This window comes from Argopecten irradians, chromosome 2 (assembly GCF_041381155.1).
Source record: "Argopecten irradians isolate NY chromosome 2, Ai_NY, whole genome shotgun sequence".
In the NCBI taxonomy this organism is placed as follows: Eukaryota; Metazoa; Mollusca; class Bivalvia; order Pectinida; family Pectinidae; genus Argopecten; species Argopecten irradians.
This window is the reverse complement of record NC_091135.1, coordinates 56762580-56785610: the sequence shown is the minus strand read 5'-3', so window position 1 is coordinate 56785610 and position 23031 is coordinate 56762580. Positions and strand designations below refer to the sequence as shown.

The 23031-nt window shown below is 37.0% G+C and overlaps 1 protein-coding gene across 1 annotated transcript in view; it reads right to left on the bottom strand.

Moving 5' to 3' along the window:
- Positions 1-23031, bottom strand: part of LOC138316737 (CD109 antigen-like) — a 491941-nt gene that overhangs the window by 51254 nt on the left and 417656 nt on the right. Inside the window, exons 23-25 of the mRNA XM_069258397.1 lie at positions 16060-16173; positions 15510-15638; positions 1293-1421 (exon numbers count right to left, since the gene is read on the bottom strand). Coding sequence (XP_069114498.1) covers positions 1293-1421; positions 15510-15638; positions 16060-16173 — 372 coding nt within the window. The remainder of the gene's footprint in view (positions 1-1292; positions 1422-15509; positions 15639-16059; positions 16174-23031) is intronic.

The following is a 23031-nucleotide window of genomic DNA, read 5'->3' as shown; positions in this document are numbered from 1 at the left end:
TGAATATCAATAATGTATTGACCTCTAGACAGTTTGTTACACGATATCCTAACTGAATATCAATAATGTATTGACCTCTAGACAGTTTGTTACACGATATCCAAACTGAATATCAATATTGTATTGACCTCTAGACAGTTTGTTACACGATATCCTAACTGAATATCAATATTATATTGACCTCTAGACAGTTTCTTATATGATATCCTAACTGAATATCAATATTGTACTGACCTCTGGAGGAATTATTAAACGATATCCAAACAGAATGTCAATATTGTATTGACCTCTAGACAGTTTGTTACACAATATCTAACTGAATATCAATATTATATTGACCTCTAGACAGTTTGTTACATGAAATCGTAACTGAATATCAAAAATGTATTGAGCTCTAGACAGTTTGTTACACGATATCCTAACTGAATATCAATAATGTATTGACCTCTAGACAGTTTGTTACACGATATCCTAACTGAATATCAATATTATATTGACCTCTAGACAGTTTGTTACATGAAATCGTAACTGAATATTAATATTGTATTGACCTCTAGACAGTTTGTTACATGAAATCGTAACTGAATATCAAAAATGTATTGACCTCTAGACAGTTTGTTACACGATATCCTAACTGAATATCAAAAATGTATTGACCTCTAGACAGTTTGTTACACGATATCCTAACTGAATATCAATAATGCATTGACCTCTAGACATTTTGTTACACGATATCCAAACTGAATATCAATAATGTATTGACCTCCAGACAGTTTGTTACACGATATCCTAACTGAATATCAATATTGTATTGACCTCTAGACGGTTTGTTACATGATATCCTAACTGAATATCAATAATGTATTGACCTCTAGACAGTTTGTTACACGATATCGTAACTGAATATCAATAATGTATTGACCTCTAGACAGTTTGTTACACGATATCGTAACTGAATATCAATAATGTATTGACCTCTAAACAGTTTGTTACACACGATATCGTAACTGAATATCAATATTGTATTGGCCTCTAGACAGTTTGTTACACGATATCGTAACTGAATATCAATATTGTATTTATCCCTAGACAGTTTGTTGCACGATATCGTAACTGAATATCAATAATGTATTGACCTCTAAACAGTTTGTTACACAATATCGTAACTGAATATCAATATTGTATTTATCTCTAGACAGTTTTTTACACGATATCCTAACTGAATATAATACTGTACTGACCTCTGGACGAATTATACACGATAATGTAACTGAATATAATACTGTACTGACCTCTACTAGCACAGTTTGTTCCACGATATCAGTTTTCCTGGGCGACACAGCACTAACGCGAAGTTTGATGTTGCCGATAACCTTTGGATAAATCCACAGAAAGAAGCCAGCAGAACTGTTGGAGGCAACCTGGCGTAATGTACATCAAGATGTAAACATGGAATAGCCACAGTGTATATAAGACACAAGGTTTCAATAACTCAGTATTGCATCTTTGTCATATTAATTGTATAATTCATAGTAATGCAGTAGTAGTCAGTAGTAGTCAGTAGTAGCTTACATGTATAGTAGACTTACCTGACCAGTGTTCGAACAGGACAGTGCTTGAACACCTATTTTATTTTTCGCTTCTCATTTCTAAAATCAGTCGTTTCTTTTGTTCATGGTGCATGATAATTGTGGTATGTGTTGACGCTTTTCTTCTGCCAATAAGAAAAGTTCGCTTACCAGTTCCGTAATTTGAATATGAGCTGACGGCAAATCACAAAATTGACGATCGCCAAAATACACATCATCCCTTGGAAAGTTTGAATTATTCTAAAAATATCTAATTACGTTAATATGATAGCAAAACTTCTCTTCTTACAGAAAAAAGCACTTGCAACATGTTTTTGGCATGAATAAAGAAAAACAAGAGATCCCAGAGGGATCTTGGCGCCCACCAAAGAATGATCTATGTCTGATAAACGAAAGAGGGATCTTTTCTCTGCTTTTCAAACTTTTACTTCATATTACTGCATATGAAATTTGAGAAAGATCCTTTGAGCACTTTCTGAGATATATAACAGTAACAAACTTCATAATAAAAATCCAAGATGGCTACCTGTCAGCCATCTTTTTGACCGATCAGTCCAAAAATGCAATATGCACAACTAAGGTCCTAGGGGAACTTACATATAAAATTTGAAACAGATCACTTCAGTACTTTCTGAGAAATAGCGGTAACCAACATTAATTATCAAATTCCAAGATGGTGGCCTGTCAGCCATCTTGTTGACTGATTGGTCCCAAAATGCAATATGCACAACTAAACCATTAGAGGAACCTTCACATGAAATTGGAGACAGATCCCTTCAGTGCTTTCTGAGAAATAGTGGTAACAAGCTTCAACTATCAAAATCCAAGATGGCGGCCTGTCAGCCGACTTGTTCATCGATCTGTCCTATAATGCAATGTTCACAACTAGACCTCTAGGGGAATCTGCACATGCAATTTGAGACAGCTCCCTTCAGTACTTTCTGAGAAATAGCAGTAACAAACTTTAATTGTCAAAATCCAAGATGGCGTCCTGTCGGCCATCTTGTTCACTGATCGGTACCAAAATGCAATATGCGTAACCAGGGACCTAAGGTAACCTGTACATGAAATTTGAGAAAGATCCCTTCAGTACTTTCTGAGAAATAGTGGTAACAAGCTTCAACCATCAAAATCTAAGATGGCGGCTTGTTAGCCATCTTGTTCACTGATCGGTCCCAAAATGCAATACGCACAACAAGACCCCTAGGGGAACCTGCACATGCAATTTGAGACAGATCCCTTCAGTACTTTCTGAGAAATAGCGATAACAAACTTCAATTGTCAAAATCCAAGATGGCGTCCTGTCGGCCATCTTGTTCACTGATCTGTACCTAAATGCAATATGCAGAACCAGGGACCTAGGGGACCATGGACATCAAATTTGAGACAGCTCCCTTCAGTACTTTCTGAGAAATAGCGGTAACAAACTTCAATTGTCAAAATCGAAGATGGTGGCGTGTCGGCCATCTTGTGGATTGATCAGTCCCAAAATGCAATAATGCACAACTAGGGCCCTTGGCGAACCTACATGTGAGATTTGAGAAGAATCCCTTCAATACTTCCTGAGAAATAGCGGTAACAAACTTTGACTATCAAAATCCAAGATGGCGCCCTGTCGGCCATCTTGTTGACTTATTGGTCCCAAAATGCAATATGCACAACTAGACCCTTGGGGAACCTACATGTGAAATTTGAGAGAGATTCCTTCTGTACTTTCTGAGAAATAGCGGTAACAAACTTCAACTATCAAAATCTAAGATGGCTGCCAGGCGGCCATTTTGTTGACCGATTGGTCCAAAAATGCAATATGCACAACTAGGGCCCTTGGGGAACCTACATATGAAATTTGAGAAAGATTCCTTCTGTACTTTCTGAGAAATAGCAGTAACAAGAATTGTTAATGGACGAAAGGATGGACTGAAGGACGGACCACGGACAAAAAGCAATTTGAAAGCCCTCATCTGATGATGGTGGGCTAAAAATGTGATTTTCTAACTTTTGGTTCACATCTCACCCCGTTAAAACACGTGTTAATCCATGATTTCCGGTGTATTACCCACTAAATAGTTTGCTTTGTTTTTTGTCAAATACGAATAGGTTATGGATTTAGAAATTATTTTTCGTTGCTGTTTTGAGAAATAGAGATCTAAATAGACCAGAATAAGTAGAAAACTTGTCTGAAATATAATGTTTACTTTTTTCATTGGGTGTTTGAGGACTGGTCCCTTCTTACGCAATATCCGCCTTTTTGACAGTGGTCTTTGACTCGCTGTCGTAAAAAAAACCAACACGTGAACTTAATTTTAATTTTATTGAAGATATTTGCCATTAGTCTGTCCTAAGCTAAAATAACACAAACTTCAATCATGGCTTACTCTTTCAATTTTAACAGCCAAAATCTGTATTTTTCGAGCACTGGTCAGGGGAGTCTACTGTATTGATATACCCAAAGATAGGCTGGTGTCGATAGTAAGCCTTGGACTTCTTGCAGTCAAATGTATCTTGAAACATGCCTGATTTGAAAATAGGCCATACTTGAAAGAAAGCCTCAGATTTCATAAATAAAAAATACAGTTAAACCCCTATAACTCGAACAGCAGGGGACCAGGTCAATAGTTCGAGGAATACAGGGTATTTGATTCATCCGAGGTTCGTTACTATCGACAGTCAAAATGTCCAGTCTCAAACTATGACAAACAATGCACGGCAATGAAATTTTAATTACCCTATCTTTCAGCATTTTGGATTTCTTTATTCAAGTGTTTTATTGATAGCAATATCAAGTTGAAAAATATATATATGTATAACAAAAATTGAGCGTTTGAAAATTCCTTCGAGAGAGCCCTAAATCAAATCTCATTCACAGCAGAGGTAAGCGACCGACAATCCAAATTGGTCAACAAGGATACATTTTCTATTATGTTTACAAAATACATACTCACAATAAAGTTATATTTTGATATCGTTTACACCATTTGATAAATAACATTGTGTTAGCCTGTCGAATGAAAACAACAAAGATTTTAAAAAATGAACTTATTTAATTAGGCGGATGTCAGCAATATTTTTCGCCTATTTTGTCATTTCACAATGTGTACTTTTTATTAACACGGAACAACAACTTCCGAATTTTCGTATTTACAGCGAAGATTATTATGAGAGAAACATCAATAATTTAATGCCTTTTCTGAAATGTTCAAATAAAGTTAGTATCAAACAACGACTTGCAATCGTGTAGGTATGTAATAATGACACCGTTAATCCTTTAATTACCTACAAACTTGATACGCCACCTATAGCTATATAAACACAAGATCGTGAGCAATTATCCATGTCGGTCAGTGCAGTCAGGTGTGACACAGGAAAACCAATCGCAACGGCCGAACACCTGTTCGACGAATACATGGGTAAATACTATGTATTTGATGAAACGAGGACATATTTCTGTTCGAGGAATGAGGGGTATTCGACGAATAGCTGTTCGAGCTATCCGGGGTTTTGTTACATAGATAGGGACACGGTCGGGACCATACGACCAGTTCGACGAATAGGGGGTATTCGAGGAATCCGGGTTCGAGTTAGAGGGGTTTTACTGTATATAAAAAGTAAGCCAACTTTATCTGACGTGTAATCTATAATAAATTGTCATAATGGAGTATATTTATCAAACTTACAATCTATTACAGATTCAGAGATAAACGTTATACATGAAAAATTTAAGTATTCTTTTGGTAATGAATGTTATTCTTTCACTGATGTAAGTATTGAAAGAAAGACAGTCTAGTAAGTAAGACAGTCTAGTGAGTAAGACAGTTTAGTTTTTTAAGACAGTATAGTCAGTAAGATTGTCTAGTTTGTGAGACAGTCTAGTAGGTAAGACAGTCTAGTAAGTAAGACTGTATAGTAAGTAAGACAGTCTAGTAAGTAAGTAAGACAGTCTAGTAAGTAAGACTGTCTAGTAAGTAAGACAGTCTAGTAAGTAAGACAGTCTAGTAAGTAAGACAGTCTAGTGAGTAAGACAGTCTAGTAAGTAAGACAGTCTAGTAAGTAAGACAGTCTAGTAAGTAAGACAGTCTAGTAAGTAAGACAGTCTAGTAAGTAAGACTGTCTAGTAAGTAAGACAGTCTAGTATAGACTGTCTAGTAAGTAAGACAGTCTAGTAAGTAAGACAGTCTAGTCAGTCTAGTAAGTAAGACAGTCTAGTAAGTAAGACAGTCTAGTAAGTAGGACAGTAAGACAGTCTAGTAAGTAAGACAGTCTAGTGAGTAAGACAGTCTAGTAAGTAAGACAGTCTAGTAAGTAGTCTAGTAAGTAAGACAGTCTAGTAAGTAAGACAGTCTAGTAAGTAAGACAGTAAGACAGTCTAGTAAGTAAGACAGTCTAGTAAGTAAGACAGTCTAGTAAGTAAGACAGTCTAGTAAGTAAGACAGTCTAGTAAGTAAGACAGTCTAGTAAGTAAGACAGTCTAGTAAGTAAGACAGTCTAGTAAGTAAGACAGTCTAGTAAGTAAGACAGTCTAGTAAGTAAGACAGTCTAGTAAGTAAGACAGTCTAGTAAGTAAGACAGTCTAGTAAGTAAGACAGTCTAGTAAGTAAGACAGTCTAGTAAGTAAGACAGTCTAGTAAGTAAGACAGTCTAGTAAGTAAGACAGTCTATAGTAAGTAAGTAAGTAAGACAGTCTAGTAAGTAAGACAGTCTAGTAAGTAAGACAGTCTAGTAAGTAAGACAGTCTAGTAAGTAAGACAGTCTAGTAAGTAAGACAGTCTAGTAAGTAAGACAGTCTAGTAAGTAAGACAGTCTAGTAAGTAAGACTGTCTAGTAAGTAAGACAGTCTAGTAAGTAAGACAGTCTAGTAAGTAAGACTGTCTAGTAAGTAAGACAGTCTAGTAAGTAAGACAGTCTAGTAAGTAAGACAGTCTAGTAAGTAAGACAGTCTAGTAAGTAAGACAGTCTAGTAAGTAAGACAGTCTAGTAAGTAAGACAGTCTAGTAAGTAAGACAGTCTAGTAAGTAAGACAGTCTAGTAAGTAAGACAGTCTAGTAAGTAAGACAGTCTAGTAAGTAAGACTGTCTAGTGAGTAAGACAGTCTAGTAAGTAAGACAGTCTAGTAAGTAAGACAGTCTAGTAAGTAAGACAGTCTAGTAAGTAAGACAGTCTAGTAAGTAACAGTACAGTCTAGTAAGTAAGACAGTCTAGTAAGTAGGACAGTAAGACAGTCTAGTAAGTAAGACAGTAAGACAGTCTAGTAAGTAAGACAGTCTAGTAAGTAAGACAGTAAGTAAGACAGTCTAGTAAGTAAGACAGTCTAGTAAGTAAGACAGTCTAGTAAGTAAGACAGTCTAGTAAGTAAGACAGTCTAGTAAGTAGAGAGTAAGACAGTCTAGTAAGTAAGACAGTCTAGTAAGTAAGACAGTCTAGTAAGTAAGACAGTCTAGTAGTAAGACAGTCTAGTAAAGACAGTCTAGTAAGTAAGACAGTCTAGTAAGTAAGACAGTCTAGTAAGTAAGACAGTCTAGTAGTAAGACAGTAAGACAGTCTAGTAAGTAAGACAGTCTAGTGAGTAAGACAGTCTAGTAAGTAAGACAGTCTAGTAAGTAAGACAGTCTAGTAAGTAAGACAGTCTAGTGAGTAAGACAGTCTAGTAAGTAAGACAGTCTAGTAAGTAAGACAGTCTAGTGAGTAAGACAGTCTAGTAAGTAGGACAGTAAGACAGTCTAGTAAGTAAGACAGTCTAGTAAGTAAGACAGTCTAGTAAGTAGGACAGTAAGACAGTCTAGTAAGTAAGACAGTCTAGTAAGTAAGACAGTCTAGTAAGTAAGACAGTCTAGTAAGTAAGACAGTCTAGTGAGTAAGACAGTCTAGTAAGTAAGACAGTCTAGTAAGTAAGACAGTAAGACAGTCTAGTAAGTAAGACAGTCTAGTAAGTAAGACAGTCTAGTAAGTAAGACAGTCTAGTAAGTAAGACAGTCTAGTAAGTAAGACAGTCTAGTAAGTAGGACAGTAAGACAGTCTAGTAAGTAAGACAGTCTAGTAAGTAAGACAGTCTAGTAAGTAAGACAGTCTAGTAAGTAAGACAGTCTAGTAAGTAAGACAGTCTAGTAAGTAAGACAGTCTAGTAAGTAAGACAGTCTAGTAAGTAAGACAGTCTAGTAAGTAAGACAGTCTAGTAAGTAAGACAGTCTAGTAAGTAAGACTGTCTAGTGAGTAAGACAGTCTAGTAAGTAAGACAGTCTAGTAAGTAGGACAGTAAGACAGTCTAGTAAGTAAGACAGTCTAGTAAGTAAGACAGTCTAGTAAGTAAGACAGTAAGAAGACAGTCTAGTAAGTAAGACAGTCTAGTAAGTAAGACAGTCTAGTAAGTAAGACAGTCTAGTAAGTAAGACAGTCTAGTAAGTAAGACAGTCTAGTAAGTAAGACAGTCTAGTGAGTAAGACAGTCTAGTAAGTAAGACAGTCTAGTAAGTAGGACAGTAAGACAGTCTAGTAAGTAAGACAGTCTAGTAAGTAAGACAGTCTAGTAAGTAAGACAGTCTAGTAAGTAAGACAGTCTAGTAAGTAAGACAGTCTAGTAAGTAAGACAGTCTAGTAAGTAAGACAGTCTAGTAAGTAAGACAGTCTAGTAAGTAAGACAGTCTAGTAAGTAAGACAGTCTAGTAAGTAAGACAGTCTAGTAAGTAAGACAGTCTAGTGAGTAAGACATTCTAGACAGTAAGACAGTCTAGTGAGTACGACAGTAAGACAGTCTAGTAAGTAGGACAGTAAGACAGTCTAGTAAGTAAGACAGTCTAGTAAGTAAGACAGTCTAGTAAGTAAGACAGTCTAGTAAGTAAGACAGTCTAGTAAGTAAGACAGTCTAGTAAGTAGGACAGTAAGACAGTCTAGTAAGTAAGACAGTCTAGTAAGTAAGACAGTAAGACAGTCTAGTAAGTAAGACAGTCTAGTAAGTAAGACAGTCTAGTAGTAAGTAAGACAGTCTAGTAAGTAGGACAGTAAGACAGTCTAGTAAGTAAGACAGTCTAGTAAGTAAGACAGTCTAGTAAGTAAGACAGTCTAGTAAGTAAGACAGTCTAGTAAGTAAGACAGTCTAGTAAGTAAGACAGTCTAGTAAGTAAGACAGTCTAGTAAGTAAGACAGTCTAGTAAGTAAGACAGTCTAGTAAGTAAGACAGTCTAGTAAGTAAGACAGTCTAGTAAGTAAGACAGTCTAGTAAGTAAGACAGTCTAGTAAGTAAGACAGTCTAGTAAGTAAGACAGTCTAGTAAGTAGGACAGTAAGACAGTCTAGTAAGTAAGACAGTCTAGTAAGTAAGACAGTCTAGTAAGTAAGACAGTCTAGTAAGTAAGACAGTCTAGTGAGTAAGACAGTCTAGTAAGTAAGACAGTCTAGTAAGTAAGACAGTCTAGTAAGTAAGACAGTCTAGTAAGTAAGTACAGTCTAGTAAGTAAGACAGTCTAGTAAGTAAGACAGTCTAGTAAGTAAGACAGTCTAGTAAGTAAGACAGTCTAGTAAGTAAGACAGTCTAGTAAGTAAGACAGTCTAGTAAGTAAGACAGTCTAGTAAGTAAGACAGTCTAGTAAGTAAGACAGTCTAGTAAGTAAGACAGTCTAGTAAGTAAGACAGTCTAGTAAGTAAGACAGTCTAGTAAGTAAGAGACAGTCTAGTAAGTAAGACAGTCTAGTAAGTAAGACAGTCTAGTAAGTAAGACAGTCTAGTAAGTAAGACAGTCTAGTAAGTAAGACAGTCTAGTAAGTAAGACAGTCTAGTAAGTAAGACAGTCTAGTAAGTAAGACAGTCTAGTAAGTAAGACAGTCTAGTAAGTAAGACAGTCTAGTAAGTAAGACAGTCTAGTAAGTAAGACAGTCTAGTAAGTAAGACAGTCTAGTAAGTAAGACAGTCTAGTAAGGTAAGACAGTCTAGTAAGTAAGACAGTCTAGTAAGTAAGACTGTCTAGTAAGTAAGACAGTCTAGTAAGTAAGACAGTCTAGTAAGTAAGACAGTCTAGTAAGTAAGACAGTCTAGTAAGTAGACAGTAAGACAGTCTAGTAAGTAAGACAGTCTAGTAAGTAAGACAGTCTAGTAAGTAAGACAGTCTAGTAAGTAAGACAGTCTAGTAAGTAAGACAGTCTAGTAAGTAAGACAGTCTAGTAAGTAAGACAGTCTAGTAAGTAAGACAGTCTAGTAAGTAAGACAGTCTAGTAAGTAAGACAGTCTAGTAAGTAAGACAGTCTAGTAAGTAAGACAGTCTAGTAAGTAAGACAGTCTAGTAAGTAAGACAGTCTAGTAAGTAAGACAGTCTAGTAAGTAAGACAGTCTAGTAAGTAAGACAGTCTAGTAAGTAAGACAGTCTAGTAAGTAAGACAGTCTAGTAAGTAAGACAGTCTAGTAAGTAAGACAGTCTAGTAAGTAAGACAGTCTAGTAAGTAAACAGTCTAGTAAGTAAGACAGTCTAGTAAGTAAGACAGTCTAGTAAGTAAGACAGTCTAGTAAGTAAGACAGTCTAGTAAGTAAGACAGTCTAGTAAGTAAGACAGTCTAGTAAGTAAGACAGTCTAGTAAGTAAGACAGTCTAGTAGTAAGACAGTCTAGTAAGTAAGACAGTCTAGTAAGTAAGACAGTCTAGTAAGTAAGACAGTCTAGTAAGTAAGACAGTCTAGTAAGTAAGACAGTCTAGTAAGTAAAGACAGTCTAGTAAGTAAGACAGTCTAGTAAGTAAGACAGTCAGTAAGAAGTAGTAAGTAAGACAGTCTAGTAAGTAAGACAGTCTAGTAAGTAGGACAGTAAGACAGTCTAGTAAGTAAGACAGTCTAGTAAGTAAGACAGTCTAGTAAGTAAGACAGTCTAGTAAGTAAGACAGTCTAGTAAGTAAGACAGTCTAGTAAGTAAGACAGTCTAGTAAGTAAGACAGTCTAGTAAGTAAGACAGTCTAGTAAGTAAGACAGTCTAGTAAGTAAGACAGTCTAGTAAGTAAGACAGTCTAGTAGTAAGACAGTCTAGTAAGTAAGACAGTCTAGTAAGTAAGACAGTCTAGTAAGTAAGACAGTCTAGTAAGTAAGACAGTCTAGTAAGTAAGACAGTCTAGTAAGTAAGACAGTCTAGTAAGTAAGACAGTCTAGTAAGTAAGACAGTCTAGTAAGTAAGACAGTCTAGTAAGTAAGACAGTCTAGTAAGTAAGACAGTCTAGTAAGTAAGACAGTCTAGTAAGTAAGACAGTCTAGTAAGTAAGACAGTCTAGTAAGTAAGACAGTCTAGTAAGTAAGACAGTCTAGTAAGTAAGACAGTCTAGTAAGTAAGACAGTCTAGTAAGTAAGACAGTCTAGTAAGTAAGACAGTCTAGTAAGTAAGACAGTCTAGTAAGTAAGACAGTCTAGTAAGTAAGACAGTCTAGTAAGTAAGACAGTCTAGTAAGTAAGACAGTCTAGTAAGTAAGACAGTCTAGTAGTAAAGACAGTCTAGTAAGTAAGACAGTCTAGTAAGTAAGACAGTCTAGTAAGTAAGACAGTCTAGTAAGTAAGACAGTCTAGTAAGTAAGACAGTCTAGTAAGTAAGACAGTCTAGTAAGTAAGACAGTCTAGTAAGTAAGACAGTCTAGTAAGTAAGACAGTCTAGTAAGTAGGACAGTAAGACAGTCTAGTAAGTAGGACAGTAAGTAAGTAGGACAGTAAGACAGTCTAGTAAGTAAGACAGTCTAGTAAGTAAGACAGTCTAGTAAGTAAGACAGTCTAGTAAGTAAGACAGTCTAGTAAGTAAGACAGTCTAGTAAGTAAGACAGTCTAGTAAGTAAGACAGTCTAGTAAGTAAGACAGTCTAGTAAGTAAGACAGTCTAGTAAGTAAGACAGTCTAGTAAGTAAGACAGTCTAGTAAGTAAGACAGTCTAGTAAGTAAAACTGTCTAGTAAGTAAGACAGTCTAGTAAGTAAGACAGTCTAGTAAGTAAGACAGTCTAGTAAGTAAGACAGTCTAGTGAGTAAGACAGTCTAGTAAGTAAGACAGTCTAGTAAGTAAGACAGTCTAGTAAGTAAGACAGTCTAGTAAGTAAGACAGTCTAGTAAGTAGGACAGTAAGACAGTCTAGTAAGTAGGACAGTAAGACAGTCTAGTAAGTAAGACAGTCTAGTAAGTAAGACAGTCTAGTAAGTAAGACAGTCTAGTAAGTAAGACAGTCTAGTAAGTAAGACAGTCTAGTAAGTAAGACAGTCTAGTAAGTAAGACAGTCTAGTAAGTAAGACAGTCTAGTAAGTAAGACAGTCTAGTAAGTAAGACAGTAAGACAGTCTAGTAAGTAAGACAGTCTAGTAAGTAAGACAGTCTAGTAAGTAAGACAGTCTAGTAAGTAAGACAGTCTAGTAAGTAAGACAGTCTAGTAAGTAAGACAGTCTAGTAAGTAAGACAGTATAAGTAAGTAAGACAGTCTAGTAAGTAAGACAGTCTAGTAAGTAAGACAGTCTAGTAAGTAAGACAGTCTAGTAAGACAGTCTAGTAAGTAAGACAGTCTAGTAAGTAAGACAGTCTAGTAAGTAAGACAGTCTAGTAAGTAAGACAGTCTAGTAAGTAAGACAGTCTAGTAAGTAAGGACAGTCTAGTAAGTAAGACAGTCTAGTAAGTAAGACAGTCTAGTAAGTAAGACAGTCTAGTAAGTAAGACAGTCTAGTAAGTAAGACAGTCTAGTAAGTAAGACAGTCTAGTAAGTAAGACAGTCTAGTAAGTAAGACAGTCTAGTAAGTAAGACAGTCTAGTAAGTAAGACAGTCTAGTAAGTAAGACAGTCTAGTAAGTAGGACAGTAAGACAGTCTAGTAAGTAAGACAGTCTAGTAAGTAGGACAGTAAGACAGTCTAGTAAGTAAGACAGTCTAGTAAGTAAGACAGTCTAGTAAGTAAGACAGTCTAGTAAGTAAGACAGTCTAGTAAGTAAGACAGTCTAGTAAGTAAGACAGTCTAGTAAGTAGGACAGACAGTAAGACAGTCTAGTAAGTAAGACAGTCTAGTAAGTAGGACAGTAAGACAGTCTAGTAAGTAAGACAGTCTAGTGAGTAAGACAGTCTAGTAAGTAAGACAGTCTAGTAAGTAAGACTGTCTAGTGAGTAAGACAGTCTAGTAAGTAAGACAGTCTAGTAAGTAAGACAGTCTAGTAAGTAAAACTGTCTAGTGAGTAAGACAGTCTAGTAAGTAAGACAGTCTAGTAAGTAGGACAGTAAGACAGTCTAGTAAGTAAGACAGTCTAGTAAGTAAGACAGTCTAGTGAGTAAGACAGTCTAGTAAGTAAGACAGTCTAGTAAGTAAGACAGTCTAGTGAGTAAGACAGTCTAGTAAGTAAGACAGTCTAGTAAGTAGGACAGTAAGACAGTCTAGTAAGTAAGACAGTCTAGTAAGTAAGACAGTCTAGTAAGTAAGACAGTCTAGTAAGTAAGACAGTCTAGTAAGTAAGACAGTCTAGTAAGTAAGACTGTCTAGTAAGTAAGACAGTCTAGTAAGTAAGACAGTCTAGTAAGTAAGACAGTCTAGTAAGTAAGACAGTCTAGTAAGTAAGACAGTCTAGTAAGTAAGACAGTCTAGTAAGTAAGACAGTCTAGTAAGTAACAGACAGTCTAGTAAGTAAGACAGTCTAGTAAGTAAGACAGTAAGACAGTCTAGTAAGTAAGACAGTCTAGTAAGTAAGACAGTCTAGTAAGTAAGACAGTCTAGTAAGTAAAACTGTCTAGTAAGTAGGACAGTAAGACAGTCTAGTAAGTAAGACAGTCTAGTAAGTAAGACAGTCTAGTAAGTAAGACAGTCTAGTAAGTAAGACAGTCTAGTAAGTAAGACAGTCTAGTAAGTAAGACAGTCTAGTGAGTAAGACAGTCTAGTAAGTAAGACAGTCTAGTAAGTAAGACAGTCTAGTAAGTAAGACAGTCTAGTAAGTAAGTCTAGTAAGTAAGACAGTCTAGTAAGTAAGACAGTCTAGTAAGTAAGACAGTCTAGTAAGTAGGACAGTAAGACAGTCTAGTAAGTAAGACAGTCTAGTAAGTAAGACTAAGTCTAGTAAGTAAGACAGTCTAGTAAGTAAGACAGTCTAGTAAGTAAGACAGTCTAGTAAGTAAGACAGTCTAGTAAGTAAGACAGTCTAGTAAGTAAGACAGTCTAGTAAGTAAGACTGTCTAGTAAGTAAGACAGTCTAGTAAGTAAGACAGTCTAGTAAGTAAGACAGTCTAGTAAGTAAGACAGTCTAGTAAGTAAGACAGTCTAGTAAGTAAGACAGTCTAGTGAGTAAGACAGTCTAGTAAGTAAGACAGTCTAGTAAGTAAGACAGTCTAGTAAGTAAGACAGTCTAGTAAGTAGGACAGTAAGACAGTCTAGTAAGTAAGACAGTCTAGTAAGTAAGACAGTCTAGTAAGTAAGACAGTCTAGTAAGTAAGACAGTCTAGTAAGTAGGACAGTAAGACAGTCTAGTAAGTAAGACAGTCTAGTAAGTAAGACAGTAAGACAGTCTAGTAAGTAAGACAGTCTAGTAAGTAAGACAGTCTAGTAAGTAAGACAGTCTAGTAAGTAAGACAGTCTAGTAAGTAAGACAGTCTAGTAAGTAAGACAGTCTAGTAAGTAAGACAGTCTAGTAAGTAAGACAGTCTAGTAAGTAAGACAGTCTAGTAAGTAAGACAGTCTAGTAAGTAAGACAGTCTAGTAAGTAGGACAGTCTAGTAAGTAAGACAGTCTAGTAAGTAAGACAGTCTAGTAAGTAAGACAGTCTAGTAAGTAAGACAGTCTAGTAAGTAAGACAGTCTAGTAAGTAAGACTGTCTAGTAAGTAAGACAGTCTAGTAAGTAAGACAGTCTAGTAAGTAAGACAGTCTAGTAAGTAAGACAGTCTAGTAAGTAAGACAGTCTAGTAAGTAAGACAGTCTAGTAAGTAAGACAGTCTAGTAAGTAAGACAGTCTAGTAAGTAAGACAGTCTAGTAAGTAAGACAGTCTAGTAAGTAAGACAGTCTAGTAAGTAGGACAGTAAGACAGTCTAGTAAGTAAGACAGTCTAGTAAGTAAGACAGTCTAGTAAGTAAGACAGTCTAGTAAGTAAGACAGTCTAGTAAGTAAGACAGTCTAGTAAGTAAGTCTAGTAGTAAGACAGTACTAGTAAGTAGTAAGACAGTCTAAGTAAGAGTAAGTACAGTCTAGTAAGTAAGACAGTCTAGTAAGTAAGACAGTCTAGTGAGTAAGACAGTCTAGTAAGTAAGACAGTCTAAGTAAGACTGTAGTGAGTAAGACAGTCTAGTACAGTCTAGTAAGTAAGACAGTCTAGTAAGTAAGACAGTCTAGTAAGTAAACAGTCTAAAGTTAGACAGTCTAGTAAGTAAGACAGTCTAGTAAGTAAGACAGTCTAGTAAGTAAGACAGTCTAGTAAGTAAGACAGTCTAGTCAGTAAGACAGTCTAGTAAGTAAGACAGTCTAGTAAGTAAGACAGTCTAGTAAGTAAGACAGTTAGTAAGACAGTCTAGACAGTCTAGTAAGTAAGACAGTCTAGTCAGTAAGACAGTCTAGTTAGTAAGACAGTAAGACAGTCTAGTAAGTAAGTCTTGCATGCTTTACAGGATCAATAAATTTGAAAAGAAGAAGGGCTTGAAAATAAGTCTGGGATTTCCTATCAGAAATGAATGTAAGCTGAATAAGCTGGTAAACTATTTTATAAGTTTAACGTCCTATTAACAGCCAGGGTCATTTGATTAAGGACATGCCAGGTTTGTTAGTGGAGGAAAGCCAGAGTACGTGGAGAAAAACCACCGACCAGCAATTAGTATCTGGCAACTGCCCCACATGGGATTCAAACTTGCGGCCCAGAGGTGGAGGGCTTGTGGTAATATGTCAGGACATCTTAACCACTAAACACCCGCGGCCCCCCAAATTATTATCATTATTTTAGGGTATTTGATATTGACCAATCATTAGAATATGATTTTCTGATACCATTAGTCCACTTTTTGTAACAGCAATATGTTGAGCATAGGAATTATCTTCCAAGACTTCCTTGGAATAGTCTTCAAGAGGAAATACTCCAAAGGAGTTCTCTAATGGAGCAGCCAACGTCACGTCCACCTAAAAGTAGAATTGACCAATGATTGTGACAGATATCAATATTTATCCTGCAACCAGCATTTGCATTTTCAGAATACACCTATCACATATATTTTTGTTGTATTCAGCATTGATGGAAAATAGCTGTATTTTAGCATGTGTCTCGCCACTTTTGTCTTTCTTAACCCTCGCTAAAATAAAGCTTATGTTTTTGGACACTGACCATTTATTCTCTATATTCATGTCTATGTCAATATCCTAAGATCTGAAGATGAATCTATAAAACTTGATGTATTTGATGAAAAAAGCAATACTTCATATTCTGTAAACATATCTTTAGTAAAGTTATTAACCCGAATGCATGAACTCATTACTGTGTTAATTTGATTGTGCCAAAGATTAATAGATTCATAGAGAAAAGAACTTTTGGTGATTGACTTACAGCTAAAGGATCGTTGAAGTAGTTGAAGACGTAAATGTTGAGTTTGAACTTCTCCCCTCGTTTAATGCTCAAAGGATAGTCCAAGTTAACAAACATCTCCTTCATGACAGTCAGCTGAAATATCACAGTCATTTGTATGAGGAAGTGTATTGTGTAATCCTAGCATCACAGAGACAATCATGGATGACAAGGAGAGGACAGTTTAAAGTCATGTATTCATATATTCCCAGTTGGTAGGTTAACCTGTGAGTCAGATAAATCCCCAATTGGTAGGTTTACAGCCAGATATATCCCCAGTTTGTAGGTTTACAGTCCGATATATCCCTAGTTGGTAGGTTTACAGCCAGATATATCCCTAGTTGGTAGGTTTACAGCCAGATATATCCCCAGTTGGTAGGTTAACAGCAAGATATATCCCCAGTTGGTAGGTTAACAGCCAGATATATCCCCAGTTGGTAGGTTAACAGTCAGATATATCCCCAGTTGGTAGGTTTACAGCCAGATATATGCCCAGTTGGTAGGTTTACAGTCAGATATATCCCCAGTTGTTAGGTTAACAGTCAGATATATCCCCAGTTGGTAGGTTAACAGCCAGATATATCCCCAGTTGGTAGGTTTACAGCCAGAAATATCCCTAGTTGGTAGGTTTACAGCCAGATATATCCCCAGGTGTTAGGTTTACAGTCAGATATATCCCCAGTTGTTAGGTTAACAGTCAGATATATCCCCAGATGGTCGGTTAACAGCCAGATATATCCCCAGTTGGTAGGTTAACAGCCAGAAATATCCCTAGTTGGTAGGTTTACAGCCAGATATATCCCCAGTTGTTAGGTTTACAGTCAGATATATCCCCAGTTGTTAGGTTAACAGTCAGATATATCCCCAGTTGGTAGGTAAACAGTCAGATATATCCCCAGTTGGTATGTTAACAGCCAGATATATCCCCAGTTGGTAGGTTTACAGCCAGATATATCCAAAGTTGGTAGGTTTACAGCAAGATATATCCCCAGTTGGTAGGTTTACAGCCAGATATATCCCCAGTTGGTAGGTTTACAGCCAGATATATCCCCAGTTGTTAGGTTTACAGTCAGATATATCCCCAGTTGGTAGGTTAACAGTCAGATATATCCCTAGTTGGTAGGTTAACAGTCAGATATATCCCCAGTTGGTAGGTTAACAGTCAGATATATCCCCAGTTGGTAGGTTAACAGTCAGATATATCCCCAGTTGTTAGGTTAACAGTCAGATATATCCCCAGTTGGTAGGTTAACAGCCAGATATATCCCTAGTTGGTAGGTTTACAGCCAGATATATCCAAAGTTGGTAGGTTTACAGCAAGATATATCCCCAGTTGGTAGGTTTACAGCCAGATATATCCAAAGTTGGTAGGTTTACAGCAAGATATATCCCCAGTTGGTAGGTTTACAGCCAGATATATCCCCAGTTGTTAGGTTAACAGTCAGATATATCCCCAGTTGGTAGGTTAACAGTCAGATATATCCCTAGTTGGTAGGTTTACAGCCAGAAATATCCCTAGTTGGTAGGTTTACAGCCAGATATATCCCCAGTTGGTAGGTTTACAGCCAGATATATCCCCAGTTGGTAGGTTAACAGTCAGATATATCCCCAGTTGGTAGGTTAACAGTCAGATATATCCCTAGTTGGTAGGTTTACAGCCAGATATATCCCCAGTTGGTAGGTTAACAGCCAGATATATCCCCAGTTGGTAGGTTTACAGCCAGATATATCCCCGTTGGTAGGTTAACAGTCAGATATATCCTGTGTTGGTAGATTAACAGTCAGATATATCCCCAGTTGGAAGGATACCAGTCTGATATTTCCCCAGTTGGAAGGATACCAGTCTGATATATTCCCAGTTGGAAGGATACCAGTCTGATATTTCCCCAGTTGGTAGTATAATATTTGGATATATCCCCAATTGGTAGGTTAAAAGTCCACTACCTTTCCGAAACAGCTTTTAATTTTTAAAATTTGAATATAAAACAAGATTGATAATTTTGTTGAGCTGCAAAAGTTATTACCTTACCTTTAATACTACACTTATCATGATCTTCGAAAAAAAAATATTAAAGGATTTGTGCAGTCAAAAATGATAATTTCAGTTTTTGCTGGAAATGGCTTTATTAGCACGTGTAGAAACCTCTCCGTGTCACGCGCGACCGGAATAACCTGTAAGCCGCCGATATAGAGGTCAAATTTTCTGACCATCCGATTATGCATATTTTCTAGCTCTAAACCGTGTGAAGTCACAATAGTCTGTGGCTTGTAGTTATACTATAACTGATGTGCTATCACTTATATCGACGGTCACAGGAAAAGCCGACCAACAATTTTTTATAATAACTTTTAATCGTACAATAACTTAGGCTCGAATGTAAATAACTAAAAGAGTGAAATTCGATGTTTCAAATACTCTAATTTATGCTCTAATAGCAGGTATCTTCGTGTAATTATAAAAGAAAATCCGCACAGAAATAAAAGTTTCAGATTTGTTTTTTGTCGCGGAGTTCGTCAACGAATAAGCTTTAATTAGATAATATTTTCCTGTAGTCTGTATCTTTGATACATTGTGAATTACAAAGTTTGTGACAGTAAAATGAAATTTTACGTTACAAGTAAAGAAATCACTCATTTAAGCATTGATGATATGATGCTTGACGTACATTATGTACGTACACACCGATGATTGATCATTACAAACTATATCGGGTATTTGGTATTGTCTTACTGTCAATCAGGTTATTGGATCATTACAAACCCGTACATCTATACTCTAGTTTTTTAGCTCACCTGGCCCAAAGGGCCGGTGAGCTTATGTCATGGTCCGGTCCGTCGTCCGTCCGTCGTCCGTCCGTCCGTCCGTCGTCCGTCTGTCCGTCATTTCCTTTAAATCGTCTAGTCATAGAGTTCTGGCATGGATTTTAACCAAATTTGGCCAGAAACATCCTTGGGGGGAGGGGAACAGAACTTGTATTAAATTTTTGCTCTGACCCCCCGGGGGGGACATCGCTACTTGTCCTAGAGTTCTGCATGGATGAAAACAAATATTGGCCCATCCTTGGGGGAAGGGGAATGAACTTGTATAAATTTTGGCTCTGAACAGGAGGGGCGGGGCCCAATAAGGGGAAATTTATAAATCCTATAAATCGAAATGGATTGTAACCAATTTGGCCAGAAACATCCTTGGGGAAGGGGATCAGAACTTGTTTAAATTTTTGCTCTGATAGGGGAAATAAGGTAAATCCTATAAATCGCTACTTGTCCTAGAGTTCTGCATGGATTGTAACCCAAATTTGGCCAGAAAACATCCTTGGGGGAAGGGGAATTTTGTATAAATTTTGGCTCTGACCCCCCCCCCGGGGACAGGAGGGGCGGGGCCCAATAGGGGAAATTGAGGTAAATCCTTTAATCGCTACTTGTCCTAGAGTTCTGCATGGATTGTAACCAAATTTGGCCAGAAACATCCTTGGGGGAAGGAGAACAGAACTTGTATAAATTTTGGCTCTGACCCCCCTGGGGACAGGAGGGGCGGGGCCCAATAAGGGAAATTTAGGTAAATCCTATAAATTGCTACTTGTTCTAGAGTTCTGCATGGATTGTAACCAAATTTGGCCAGAAACATCCTAGGGGGAAGGGGAAACAGAACTTGTATAAATTTTTGCTCTGACCCCCTGGGGACAGGAGGGGCGGGGCCCAATAGGGGAAATAGAGGTAAATCCTATAAATCGCTACTTGTCCTAGAGTTCTGCATGGATTGTAAGCAAATTTGGCCAGAAACATTCTTAGGGGAATAGGAACAGAACTTATATAAATTTTGGCTCTGACCCCCCGGGGGTAGGAGGGGTGGGCCCAATAGGGGAAATAGAGGTAAATCCTATAAATCGCTACTTGTCCTAGAGTTCTGCATGGATTGAAACCAAATTTGGCCAGAAACATCCTTGGGGGAAGGAGAATAGAACTTGTATAAATTTTGGCTCTGACCCCCTGGGGGCAGGAGGGGCGGGGCCCAATAGGGAAATTTAGGTAAATCCTATAAATCGCTACTAGTCTTAGAGTTCTGCTTGGAGTTTAACCGAATTTGGCCCAGAAACATCCTTGGGGTTAACAGAATTCCTATAATTTTTGGCTCTGACCCCCATGAGCAGAAAGAGTGGGGCCCAATAGGGGAATTAGAGGTAAATATTCAAATTCCTTCAGAAAAGAAACAATGAACCTTACTAGGCATTACAAACCAGGTGAGCGATACAGGCCCTCTGGGCCTCTTGTTTATTGTCACCCCCATTTTTAAAATGAAGATGTAAAAGCAAATGGAAATAAAATATCCCTGATCATACCTAGGAATATATATTACACAGGTAAAACAATAATGGAAGTTGACTTATTCAGAAACAAAAATAGTTGTAGTTTAACCTTAAAAAATTATTCCAGTCAAGTACTGTAATAACGGAATCATGGCATATATAGCAATCATCCGTAATTTCTAAGGTATAAGTAAGAATTCTAAGCATGTATTAGAAGGGTTACAGCATTACCACACTAAATCTACTTATTTAAATATCACTAAGTATGTTCATATATCAACACTATTTAAATCTCGGTATGATATACAAAAGGATCGACAATGAATATGCTATTTCAAGGACGTATCCTACTTATAAATCCTTGGCTATTTTAAGGATTTAGTATAATTTTGAAATTATGATTTTTTTAAAACAATCTACACTTATACTATAATTTAAAAACATACATCAGAAATATCATTGATGTATTTCTGCTTTTATGTGAACGTTATGGATAAAGTTTCCAAGGCAACAATATAGATATACATATTATTTTCGGTGTAAGTACCGTACTGTTACTCCAATATCACATAACTGACAATCATCCACATTTTATTTTTACTGAAAAACTGTGACATGTTTGCATCGTTATGGCAGAAGTTTGAAATAAAAACAGACATTCTAGATGTATTCATGCTTATTTTAGTGATTTTACTCGTAAAAAGATAGTGTTACATTATACTGCTTTTTATTACACAGAAATTTACATGATATGCTATCTAAATCCCAGACTGATCCAAACATCATTTTGACATCGCTATCAAATTGTACTGTCTATCTAATCTAAAGTTAGATATATGCTTGTTTGAATGTTTGAAATGGTGTAAATGGAATGTTTTGAAGCTGAAAATATCTACATCATAAAACTAGAATAACCATTTACTCGAAAAACTCAAATTGTAGATCTAACGTATATGTATATGTGCTGTATATGTATAGTACTAGGCTTACCTGGTGTAGCCGCGGACTACTGTGACATCACAAGACCACGTGACCGCCTAGCTCATTATCTCTGAACTGTAGTCGACACTACCCGTAAATCACGGCCAAAACCAACCGATAGTGCTAAAAGCTAGGCGATTCGTTGGGTGGGACTTAATTTTTCATTCATCCATCGTCAATATCCTGACGTATTATAAAAAAAAATTTTTGCTGCACAAATCCTTTCAAATAGGTAAAATGTTAATTTTCATAAAGCAGGTCGTCTTATGTTTCCGCCCTCGTCCTAAATACTCACTGTATGGTAACAGGATCCGGCCCCGGTTGTTTGGTATCTACTTACGGAAAAATTTTTCCCAAAAAAATGAGAGGGGTACGTGATAAATCACTTCAATAACTCGATATTATTTCATTTGTTTATCGTAACCCATCAAAAATTAGAACAGTGAAAGCTTAAAATTTTAAGATGTCCCACAATTGTATGTGAAAATGAAAATAAAGACTCCTTTTTTGTATTCAAACATGTACCTGGATCGTATTTCCATACAAAATTGAGAAAAATGTGTGAAAATATGAAAACATCTCAAGATATCGGATGCATTTCATTAAGATAGATGTTGAATGAAGGATAAGGATAGAACAAAAACTACTTCATTTATCGTAAATACATCCTTTGTCCAATAATCAATATTTAGTGAGCAGGTTATGACTATAGTATACGTGTTTGGTACGCACAACATTCCAGTTTGGTATAGTCATTAGTATACGGTTTGGTATAACGACCTGTTTAAATTTTATTCACAAACATGGAGCCGGAAAGCATGGCATAATCCCCCGCGCTCCACAGATGGTATATTTATGAAAACCCAAATATCAAGCTCAAAGTAAGAGCTAGTAATGTACATGTATAATTTAAAGTGTATGTGTGCATTGTAAAACTGAAACAAGAGGCCCAGAGGGCCTGTATCGCTCACCTGGTTTGTAATGCCAAGTAATGTTCTGAATACAGGTTCATTGTTTCTTTTCTGAAGGAATTTTAATATTAACCTCTAAATCCCCTATTGGGCCCCACCCCTCCCGCTCCCAGGGGGTCAGAGCCAAAATTTATACAAGTTCTGTTCCCCTTCCCCCAAGGATGTTTATGGCCAAATTTGGTCACAATCCAAGCAAAACTCTAGGACAAGAAGTGATTTATAGGATTTACCTCTATTTCCCCTATTGGGCCCCACCCGTCCTGCCCTCGGGGGGCCAGAGTCAAAATTTATACAAGTTCTGTTCCCCTTCCCCCAAGGATGTTTGTGGCCAAATTTGGTTACAATCCATGCAGAACTCTATGACTAGTAGCGATTTAAAGGATTTAACTCTATTTTCCCTATTGGGCCCCGCCCCTCCTGCCCCCGGGGGGGTCAGAGCCAAAATTTATACAAGTTCTGTTCCCCTTCACCAAAGGATGTTTGTGGCCAAATTTGGTTACAATCCATGCAGAACTCTATGACTAGTAGCGATTTAAAGGATTTAACTCTATTTTCCCTATTGGGCCCCGCCCCTCCTGCCCGGGGGGGGGGGGGGGGGGGGGGGGGGTCAGAGCCAAAATTTTTACAAGTTCTGTTCCCCTTCACCAAAGGATGCTTGTGGCCAAATTTGGTTACATTCCATTCAGAACTCTATGACT